This window comes from Lolium rigidum, chromosome 7 (genome assembly GCF_022539505.1).
Source record: "Lolium rigidum isolate FL_2022 chromosome 7, APGP_CSIRO_Lrig_0.1, whole genome shotgun sequence".
NCBI lineage: Eukaryota > Viridiplantae > Streptophyta > Magnoliopsida > Poales > Poaceae > Lolium > Lolium rigidum.
Genome location: NC_061514.1, coordinates 283,127,226 through 283,138,032, shown reverse-complemented (window position 1 = coordinate 283,138,032; position 10,807 = coordinate 283,127,226). Strand labels below are relative to the sequence as shown.

General features: G+C 44.2%; 2 protein-coding genes across 3 annotated transcripts; both read right to left on the bottom strand.

Annotated features, from left to right (window-relative positions):
• Nucleotides 1-1,936: 1,936 nt before the first annotated feature.
• LOC124678877 (senescence-specific cysteine protease SAG39-like) lies at nt 1,937-3,172 on the bottom strand. The gene is made up of 2 exons (XM_047214732.1): nt 2,734-3,172; nt 1,937-2,523 (listed from the first exon to the last, which is right to left on the bottom strand). Exons 1-2 carry the CDS (start codon nt 3,170-3,172, stop codon nt 1,937-1,939), a joined length of 1,026 nt encoding a protein of 341 aa, XP_047070688.1.
• A 476-nt stretch (nt 3,173-3,648) lies between these two features.
• On the bottom strand, nt 3,649-8,861 carry LOC124678066 (stomatal closure-related actin-binding protein 1-like). 2 transcript variants are annotated; one of them, XM_047214002.1, is made up of 13 exons: nt 8,770-8,861; nt 7,224-7,523; nt 6,994-7,122; nt 6,705-6,797; nt 6,010-6,150; nt 5,643-5,711; nt 5,473-5,556; nt 5,202-5,376; nt 4,996-5,112; nt 4,851-4,909; nt 4,274-4,408; nt 4,030-4,179; nt 3,649-3,951 (listed from the first exon to the last, which is right to left on the bottom strand). In XM_047214002.1, exons 2-13 carry the CDS (start codon nt 7,509-7,511, stop codon nt 3,913-3,915), a joined length of 1,479 nt encoding a protein of 492 aa, XP_047069958.1. In that variant the 5' UTR covers nt 7,512-7,523; nt 8,770-8,861; the 3' UTR covers nt 3,649-3,912. The 2 variants fall into 2 exon arrangements, with proteins under 2 accessions (XP_047069958.1, XP_047069959.1); XM_047214003.1 differs by having other exon boundaries at nt 4,851-4,906.
• Nucleotides 8,862-10,807: the final 1,946 nt, after the last annotated feature.

The window sequence follows — 10,807 nt, the reverse complement described above, 5'->3', positions numbered from 1 at the left end:
GTTCTAGATGATATGGAAGAGAGATGAGGGCGTCGACTATTGTAGATGAACGAGGAGATAGAGGCAGCCTCAGTGCTGCGGTGTTCAGCGGCGGTGCGTCCTGGTCCTCTTGAAATCGCTTGCCATAGTGGATGTAGGAGATGGTGGTGTTAGTCGACAACGGCTTTATCGAACACGTGCACAAAAAAGAGCGAGCCATTGTAAGGGAAAGGTGCATTGGCTCAAAGAAACAAACGGAACAAGTGTGGATGGAAGAGGTGGATGGAGCTCACTGGAGTTTGAAAGAATTTCGCAAGGGTCTCTGTGGGCAGCCTAAGGGCATGTACAATGGGATGACGTCAGCCTTTCCTTAGAGCCACCACGTAGGATATTTGTTGAGCTGGAGGAGGAGAGAGAATAGAGAAAGAGAAGGTTGCCTTCCCTTAGCTAAGGGATGATCCCTTAGAAAATAAGAGAAGATAATTTGCTCCATTGTACCACATGTCTTCCCTTAGCAGCCTATTTTCCTACCAAAATTAATTGATTCTCATTAATTGCAAAAGATAATACAAAGAGACGATGCATTGTACACGTTCTCGTTAGTGTCCTCTCTAGATGATGTTGATAGCTAAGAAAAAGCCTGCCTTCTCTACCATTGTACATACCCTAACTGGCAAGAACGGGGGGAAATAGTCAGGCAAGAGAGAAGATCAAAGCGAACTATATAAGCGTGGCGTGGTGCTGATTATGGCAAGGAATCGGCCGAGATGAAGAGCGGGAGAGATTAGTGCACAGTGTCTACGGCCGATGATTGAGGAAGAGATGTGACGTCGGCGCTAAAGCGAGGTGTCAGCAAGGGGAGAGAGATCCATTCGGGATCCTGTCCAGTTGGGTTGTGGGCCGTTTTCTGGCTCGGATGCCCTTTTATTTTCTTTTTGGTTTTTCTTTTCTGTTTCTTTTTATTTTAATTTCATTTCAATTTTTTTTTGACAAATTTGATTGAAAACATGTCAGAAATATTTGAGAAAAATATTAGTGGTTAGCTAGCTCAAAGAGGAACACTTTGGAACCACTCTTTTTTCAGAATAAATGTGAAAACAAAAATTGGCTCATAGGCATATAGTGACTTTTATAATTCCCCTTTTTGACATTTTGAGTGCTTTCCTTTTCCTAGGTTTAAAATGCAAGAATGCCATGATGAGCACGAATGCAATGCATGCATTCGAATTGTGAAAAATCTGAGATGTTACAAAAATTCATCACAATTTGTAGCGCCAAACACCGAATCCATCCTCCTTTCGGCAGTCAGTGCTGCATAACAACCAGTGCCGGCACAAAATAATGGCTCACTGATTCTTACTAGATTTCCGAGATAATGTGTTCGGATGACCGTCTGATCTTCTAAAGTCGTCAGGTAATCTAGCACTATCAGTTAATAGGATTGTGAAATTGCCGGCGCTGATTGTATAGTTGAGAGAAGTATATTTTAGTTTTCCCTTTTGTCAACAAAACAAATATACCAAATTATAATTCACTAACTAATTAAGAAAGGTTAACTACAATGAAAGTTTTGATTTGGAATAGTGAGGGCTTAAGAGACTCATGTAAGCATTGGTTCATTTAAACACTATAAGATAACAGGATTAGAACTTATTGCCTCACAGGAGACAGGGAGGTCTAATCAGCGTTCAAGGCACCCATCACATTTTTTTCGAAAAGGGGAAGTCCCGGCCTCTGCATGCATATAGCCTTTTTATTTTATGATTGTGGGCTGTGAGATGAATCATCCAACATGTCACTCTGAATCTTGCATCTCTAACTGGTTTAGAGAAAAGTGTGGTGGAGAAAAAAATTACAGGAAGTTATCCGTATACTTCATACATAACCATATACTTAATCATTCACAATGTATATGCTGATACATAGAGAGGCGTCGAAGGTGTAGGAAGCAAGATAATTAAGCCGTCGGGTAGGAAGGCTGCATGGCGAGACCGCATAGGCCTTGCTTGTCGGCGATGTCCCTCTCCATTCTGATATAACCATCCTCACCCCATGATGTTCCCCATGAGTTTTTTATCACCCAAAACTTTTTTCCATCATCAGCCACACCGTACCCGACCACAGTAACACCATGATCGAGGTCCGTTCCGCAGTCACCAGATAGCACACCACCCTTGTAGAACCGGAAGAGGTCGTCCCCACCATCAAGTGCCACAGACACAGGCTGTGCTGCCACCGCCTTCTGTAGAGATGCCTCGTCGTTGGCTGGCACGTCCTCATGCCCCTTGATGGATGCGGCGGAGCTGGACGCCCTATTGGAGTTGCATGTGCCATCTGTGCCGGTGTAGGGGTAGTTTGTCTCGGTGGTGAGGCCGCCATTCTGGACGATGAACTCAAAGGCATTGTCCATGAGCCCGCCGCCACAGCCATTGTCCGAGGTGTCGCAGTCCACGAGCTCCTGCTCCGATAGAGAGATCAGTGTGCCGGTGCTGAGCTGCACAATGCCCTCCATGGAGGCAACTGTGGAGAACGCCCAACAGCACCCTGAGATATAGACATAATTTGGTAGTTAGTCACTGATACAATGGGTACATAGAAACATAATATAATTATGGAATAATTTCTATGTGTACAGTAAGATATTGTACCCTGTACAAGTTCTCATTTTCAATAAAATCTCACTAATTTTGAAAACTTCACTCATTTAGTTGATGTGTGAATTGAGAAAAGACCAAACACTGAATTTGAGCTTACCACATTGGCCTTGATCCTTGACGGGAGTGACAGCGCCTTTGGTTCTCCAGTCCACGGAAGTTGGGAGAGCGTCAAGGCTGACATTCGCGTACCTAAAGCCCGTCATCTTCTGGCCCTTGCTACCACCCACCGGAAGTTTATACCCTGTATGAGTAGCCCTGAATTCATCGTTGGTCATATCTGCGAACTGGTTGGCCTCAAGCCAGAACTTGTCGTTCGCAGCATTCACCGACTCTATGAACTCCACGTTGGCTTTGAACACCTCTAGCCGTCGTGCTTTCTCAGCTGCATCGCTGTACACACGCCCGTACTTGGCCATCCATTGCTCGTGCCTCGCGATTGTGGAGCTATCGTCGGTGAGGTCCCGTGCCGCTAGAGCGCTAAGCATGCAGGCACACAAGGCGAGGGCGACAAGGAAACCCATTGAGTATCTAGCCATGACCGGCTGGGAGTAGAAGTTGGGGCTCAAGTAGTCTGAGGACTCGAGGTGGATATGGTGATCTGGGTTGATGGTAGTTGTGGGTGTAATGTGGACTATATATAGATAGATTGGCATATAGATTAGATGATGTGAGATGCCTTGGAGTAGCAACTAGCAAGACAGTGATTTGCTGCGTGCCGTGAGTGGATGGAAGATCAGTTTGAATTAAATAAAAGCATGGATTAGCTTTGGGGTTCAGCAGTGAAGAACACTATTTTACATAGTTCAGCCGGTGTATGTTGACCGTACGGTTGGCTAGTTAAACAAGCACGCAAATTTAATTACTCGCAAGTCGCAGTGTCCTTAATCTGTTAATCTGGACCTGAACCTTAGACCAGGTTTCAGGCTGTCAGCTAGCACAACTATACCAGGATGAATGGAATTGGTTTCGTTGAATTTATAGCAGATTTCTTAAGGAAGGTTCACACAAGAAATAACTTGGGTGTCAGGTCGTGCATTCAACACGACCTCTTTAATTATTGTTCACAAATAAAATTACAGTGGGTATCAGTAAAGAAAAAATAATAATGCTCTACCTAGTAAGATACTAGCTAGCAGGAGATACATGACCTGAAAGAAAATATGACGAAACCTAGGCAAGAACATGTGCAAATGCGAAGCACTGAGGAACTGAGCTACACAGAGATGTACACTGATTCCGTTAGGGTTAGAACTAAGTTAGCTGGCGGTTGATCGTGTTACCACGGAGTTTTGTCCCCCGGACCAACAAGTATAATCTGTGTTCAAGAAGGAAGAAGATCAAGGTATGCGTGATTGCCACAACATGGTCAAAAGTACGAATGGTTTCAACTTACATTGCAGTCGATAGCGAATCTCCGGGCGAGCATGATTGCCGAGTTGCGCTCCCTGGCCGTCTCGAAGCCCAGGACCAAGCTGAGGTCTTTCCTGGGCTGCCAGAACATCGCTTGCGGCGCAGCATCTCCGCCCCCTCTAACACCGCATAGCTGATGGAGATGGATGATGGACATGAGTTAGGTTGTGTCATAGCCAGTGACGCAGCCACAGATTTGTGATACTGGCAGTGTTGCTAGAGATTACCTGCATCGACGACGAGTAGAATTCCTTGGCAACGACCGTCGTTCCTGTGGCAAGCCGCATCCGTAGTTTCCCAATACATAGAACGTGGATGGAATCTGTAGGCTGGCCAATTCCATTCACTTGAAGAACAACAACCTACCATAAGGAGCAAAACAACCGACATTCAAAAAACACGACTTTAAGGTAGGTTCAGTGGATAAAGCTGTCATGATGAGCTGTGGAGTGGAAGTACAAGTGCATTGCCAATATAGGGTGAATAGATACCATTATATATGTTCTCCTAGTGCTACTGAAATATGTCCTAAAATTCAGCAGATGGCATGCCATCTGGTAAATTGCGATAAAATTGGCCAGCTTATCTATCGACACTATCTTGACATGCCAAAATACTGGCCCAATACTTCTTAGTTGAGTATAAATAAGCAAAGAGAAAACTTTGTACTCTCCCCGTCCCAAATAGCATCTAGATACATCCGAATTTAGACAAATCTGAGACATCCTTTCCAGAACGGAGGGAGTATAAATTGTAAGCGTGCTGTACAGAAAATATAAGTGACTAAGGAAGGGATGATCATACATTGTACTCAGTTTCAGGATTCCTGACGAGGGTCTCTACATAATCGACCAAACCTGCTGCTGCTCACGACCGAAGTAATGTTAGCCATGTGATAACCATGAAAGCAGTTCAACTTTGTCAGATCACCATATGTAAGCAAACATACCAGGGTCTACTGGGCCAGCAGTCTTTGCAACGGAGATTTCACCACCAAGGTTAACCTCAGCTCGCAAGTACCGCCCTACGTCATGAGGTTCTGGAGCGTATACTAGCTTTGTGGCACCTAGATAGTTCAGTGACAACAAGCATTAAAATGAATGTTACCTGCAGAAAGCAGAGTATATGCACTATGCAGGATGAAAATATTTCTACCTGAAATGATTTCTGTTTTGCTTCCTTCAGGCTGTACGCGAAACCACTGTACTGAAGCATTCGATAAACTCACATTGTTCCGGACAACTAGGCGCAACATGGAGCCTAAGCTTTCAAGACCCTCTAACTCATATGACGGTGCATCATTCTCTTCAAATTTCTGATGCAACTCCAGCTAATGATAAAAAAATCAAGATAAGTCTATAAGAACGACGAGAAAGATGCACACTAAAATTGCCAAATTCAGTGAATGTGAAGTTGTAAACCATACTTCTTTCAAAAGATGAGCAGAACTGGAAGCCATATCAGCAAATTGATCACGTAGAACATGGATCTCATTTTTCATGTCCATTGCCTAGAAAGGTATTCGAAGGCTTGAAATATATAATAATGTAAATGCACCATATACTTAGAATAACATAATAAGCCTGTGAAGTCTACCTTGCTGGGGCAATGCAGCATTTTAACTCTTCGTGCTTCTTGAACTTTTTCCCTGAGTTCATCCACATCCTTACAAATTTCAAACAGAAAATAAACTTATGTGCACAGTTCAGCTGGAAATAGAAGGAACTCTTCATAAGTAACGGCATCAATCTCGCAACATATTTGAATGGTACGATATAAAGGAAAATAGGAAGAAGTTTGAGGCCAAAACACTCAAGAGAACAAAAAAGACAATAACAAAGTAACTCAAAGAAAAATGCCCCAAAGTAAATAACTTATGGTTAGTACAAGAGACTACAGTATTAAGTGATCAATATTGCCTGATTCCCAATTCTTTGTGAACAATAATTTATATATCATTTACCTGCTTCCCAATTCTTTGTGAACAGTTTTCCTTTTCTTTAAGTACTTGCTGAACTCTTTGAACAGCTGCTCTAGCATTTTCAATCTCCGTGCGAGCATTAGCTCTTTCTTCGTCAACAATTGTCCTGGCATCTTCAGAAGCCTACAAGCAATATAGAAAAAAAAATGCTTGAAAAATAAAATAAAAACGGAGAGATCTATTCGAGAAGAGCTTAAGCATACTTTGATGTAGAAAAATGATTATTAAGAAGTCTAAAAGGACATGCCAATCCAACTCCAAGATGGGCTGGATCATGCTTTACGCACGTATCATTGCCAGCTTGTTTGTTTCAGAAAATCTCAAACCACTGCAGGTCCCTGAAATTTCTATATGCATCTGGAAGAGAAGAGTACTATCTCAAGCTCATAGTATGCAGGGATACACTGTTTTTTCTGGAGCCTGAACAAAGGCAACACTTTCTCTAGACTCTTTCTTATGTACTGTAACATCAGAAACAAAGTTTCACAACTTCAAATTAAAAAATTATAAGTCATACTGAGCATGGAAGATAATTCACATTTTAAAGGAGGAAATTGGTTTTACTCCAAATCCAGTAGAAAACTGAGAAAATTAAAGTTGGAAAATGGCGTAAATACTGTAAGCATATTAAAGAACATGCACACTATTAAGATACTACCAAGGAATTTCAAACGCACCAGTTTTAGTGAAGTCGCTATTCTCGTGACCTCTGTTTTCTGCTGAAGCAACTCATTTTCTCTTTTGGACAGCTGAATTGCCAAAATATCCACCTACGAAAAGTATCAAACTATTAAAGCGCTCAGAAAGGAAGGGATTATTTAGGTATACATATAGCTGAAGATTGCTTTGAAGTAAAAGTGAATGACAGGTTAAAACATTTCCAATGTCATTAAATATACTCTACACACACCGTGAAACAAGAATCCTTCATGAGACTCTAAATATGGTTCGGAAGAAGAAACTAACCATGGATACTGACTCCTCGATCTCATCCTTAAATTTTCCAGATACTTGACCTCTCAGTGACTCCAATACACTCTTTAGATTCTTCAGAAGGATGTCTCGCTCCAATAAAGCCACTTGCCTCCATTTAACCTGAGAGTTAAAGCCAAGGCTGGATAAACGTCTTGAGGTGCAAATAGCTCCACTAACTGACCCAATTGCCAAACGAGCGTTCAGGAATCAGGAAGACCCACCTCATTAGACAACAACGTAGCGGTACTGAGACCCTTCTCAAATTTCATTGCAAGCTCGCGGACTGAAGGGCGCTGACGCCTATCAAGGAGATCTGCTGTCTCCTTGGCAACAGTCTCCTTAAGAGATGGTATTTCTGGGTCATCAGCCAATTTGATCACTATCCCATTCAAACCATTCTTGTAAGTTGGGAATTTATTCCTGATGACATTTACTGGACGCAATGGCCCAGACCAGTTGACCTGACTCCGTGTCTTCCGTCCAAAATCAATAGTTGATGCACGAGTCATCGGTAACTAACTCTGAATCCTAATTCCACAAAACCATGCGTCAGTATCTCAAAGTTCACAACTGGCCACAATGATAACATTATCGTGTTCACAATGAAAACATTATTAGTAAAGATGGGACATGCATATGCTGTAAACATGCATCCAGAACATAAAAGAGGGTAAAACGCGGCAAATGAAAAGAACACAGGGAACTATACCAAAATGAAAATTGTGAAATTGCAGTGTGGAACCTCATGAACAGGCAGAAGCAGGTGGGAGATTTCTCCTCCAAAGGGAAGAAAACAAGGGCACACAACTACACCTAGCTGAGGTGCATGTGGTACTACCAACCCTTATGTGGTGCAAGCAACTACGTATATTCATCACATGATCTCGTGCAGTATCACCCACTAAATCCAGGACTAGAAAGCTGCATTAGAAGCAACTGGCACCAGGAGAACCAACTAATTTCCACAAGGGTGTCTTTAATTCCACTAGAAAGTATACCAGTTAGTTAGATGGCAGAGAGGGCAAATTGATGAAAGAGTCAAGGGAAAAGACTTCCTGTACACTTGGAGTGGTCAGTGGGAATCATGAGGTTAGTTAACCAACAAAAACTGCTAACATGACATTGACTGCAAGCTAAAGTTTGAAATCCATCAAGAATATATCTGCTTGAAACAACTAGATCAAGAAAAAATCTTTAGTGCCAGTTTAATTGCAGCATCGTGTAGATACGACAAATGAAACAAAGCCACTAACGAATATATTGGTTAAGTTAAAAAAAATCAAGACAGTCAAACTGGTTCTAGTGGCCATTCAAATCCGTACTCAATCTCACCCACTGATACAAAATATCCATACAAACTTGTACGAACAATCTGTAATTGAAGCAGATCCGTAGAAGCCCGCTCTGAATTAGCTCCCCTTTCTGTACTATTGCTAACCACCCAACCACTCCACTCCACGGAAACGCGAGACTAATTGCTTGCTCGGGTATGGTAAACCGATTTCACGGCCGAATCTAACAACCAGTGCTTGCAGATTCCACAGGGTACGCTTTGAATGTGGCAACAGAATCGTAGTAGTACTAACATTTTCAAAAAATAAATAAACAAAGGGAAAAAAAGACATTTAAATTTTGGTCCCTGAGCAAAAACAAAACATTACAGAGGAAGTCAAAGCTCTCAACCTCCCAAGCAGGCGGCGGTTGAAATGCATCTGTGGAAGACTGGAAGTCGAGCAAAATGCGGTGCAGAAGGGGAGCGGAGCTTACCGGAGCGCTAACCCTAGCGGAATGCGGCGGCGCTGGGACCTTTTTGGGGAGGCCGTGTGCTCTGCTCAGGTCAAATGGCGGCTCTCCCGGACGGACCTCGCTGCGCCCGGTTCTTGTTCACCCGCCCGCGCTGTCCGCGCGCGCAATGGTTGGAGCTTGATTCGGCGAGAAGGGAGGTTCGCGCGGAACGTGGAGCGAATCTGGGGAGACTTGAGTGCTGTGCTGGGTTTTGGGGAGTAATAAAAATGGAGGTTTATCTCTGCGCTCTCGTCGTGCTCTGTCTCTGCTGGGAAGGGAGGAGAGCGCGTGCGAGCTTTGAATTGAATGGCCTCTTTCGAGGAGGGTGGATTCTTTCTGCATATGGACATGTACGCCCATGAGGCCATGATTGAAGCTATGGGGAATGGACACGTATCTGGTGCTATGTATCTACGGTGCTACCACCATTTTTCTAGACCAACATCGTGCTTAGCTTAGTTTAGCGTTCGTAGGTCGTGTAGTACTTCTGAGTTCAAAAATAGTCCTCCGTTCTCTTTAAGTCTACATTCTACAAAATTTAAAATTAATTAGGAAATCCTTCAATATACCTGTCGAGAAAATGTTCGGGAGAGATGCTACATGGGATAGCTTGTCAGGAATGGAAAGCGATAGAGACATCGGAGCGCCGGAACAGACATTGGAACACACATGATGTACCTAGGTTCAGCCTCTCACTATGGAGGTAAAGACCTACTCCTACTTAGATGTATTACTCAGATCAATTACAGTGGGTGTCGAAGCAACAAGAACGGACTAGAGCTAGGGTTCTGGTAGAATGTAGGTTTTGTTCGTTCCAAGTACTCTAGCTGGGTCTTATATCGATGACCCCGCTAGGGTTTACAAGATGAGTACAAGGTGGGTTATGTTAGATTATTAGGCAATTTCCGTGTGAGTTTAATTACCGAAATCAACATTACAGATGCACAAGCATACTTAACCATACTCATCAGACTAAGCACATGCATCAGATCTGAACATGGAACAAGTAGCGAGTGCAAGGTAGGAGAGGAAAAGCACGTACATCGCGACCGGGAAGGTCGCACCGAGCAGCACCACCACCACCACCATGGGTATTGTTGATGTCGCCCATGGTGTAGTCCGATCCGTCGATGAAGCGATCGGGTCGTCGAAGAAGAAGACGAACGAGTAGCGAGCGATCGCGCCGAGACGCTCCCCAAAAACCTTATCGCCCGTCTCCCGGTGCGGGATCTCAACGGACGGAGTTTCGGAGGCCTGCTCTCCCGGATGGCCGTGCACGCAGTCGCCGGGATGGGGAAGACTAGAGAGTAGCGCGACAAAAAGAACTTCGCGAGAGAGAGGACTAGAGAGTTCCGAGAACCGTATATATCTCTAGATCCGATCCGTCTCCTTGTATAGCCCGGGAAGCCGACTCCGACCCGACCGCGTTGACACGCGTAGGAAGCCGGGGACACGCGGCGAACATGCACATGCAGGTCGACACGTACCCAACACAGTTGGTGCACCAAGCAAAAATTTAGGCTTCCTTGAGTGTGTCTCGAACTCGAACTCGAACTCGAGTCACGAAACGCGACGTGCGTGCGTGACGTGATGTGACGTGCCGTGCCGAGCCGAGGCGGGGCGGGCGGAGGAGGAGGAGTGCGCGAGGTCTCCTTCTATTCTCACTCACTTGGAATGACTAGAACAGCAGCCCTTATATACCACTCCAACTCTCTCCCAACTAGCAATGTGGGACTAAACTTTGTCCCCCAAGGTCGTCCCAAGCCGCCAACGTGATGGGCCTTGAGATTTCAGGAATTGTAGACTATATGGGCTGCCTTACTGGGCTGCAGTCCATCTACATTCAACAATCCCCCACCGGATCTCATATGCACATCGGATGACACATTAGTTCCGTTCACCTGTTTAATATACCTCGCACTTCGGTGGAGACTCGTTAAGTTGAACTTCCACTTAGGCAAGGTGCTACGCTTGACTACAACCGAACAATGGACTATGCCTTGAATTGTCAGTCTTTGTG

What these genes read in the sequence shown, in the direction of transcription:
- LOC124678877 (XM_047214732.1), bottom strand. Translation starts at nt 3,172, where the DNA reads ATGGCTAGATACTCAATGGGTTTCCTTGTCGCCCTCGCCTTGTGTGCC. An exon ending in CAAGGATCAAGGCCAATGTG is followed by an intron (nt 2,524 to 2,733) that starts GTAAGCTCAAAT and finishes TCTATATCTCAG; the next exon opens with GGTGCTGTTGGGCGTTCTCC.
- LOC124678066 (XM_047214002.1), bottom strand. Translation starts at nt 7,511, where the DNA reads ATGACTCGTGCATCAACTATTGATTTTGGACGGAAGACACGGAGTCAG. An exon ending in TGCTGCATTGCCCCAGCAAG is followed by an intron (nt 5,557 to 5,642) that starts GTAGACTTCACA and finishes ATACCTTTCTAG; the next exon opens with GCAATGGACATGAAAAATGA. An exon ending in GATTCGCTATCGACTGCAAT is followed by an intron (nt 3,952 to 4,029) that starts GTAAGTTGAAAC and finishes TCTTGAACACAG; the next exon opens with ATTATACTTGTTGGTCCGGG.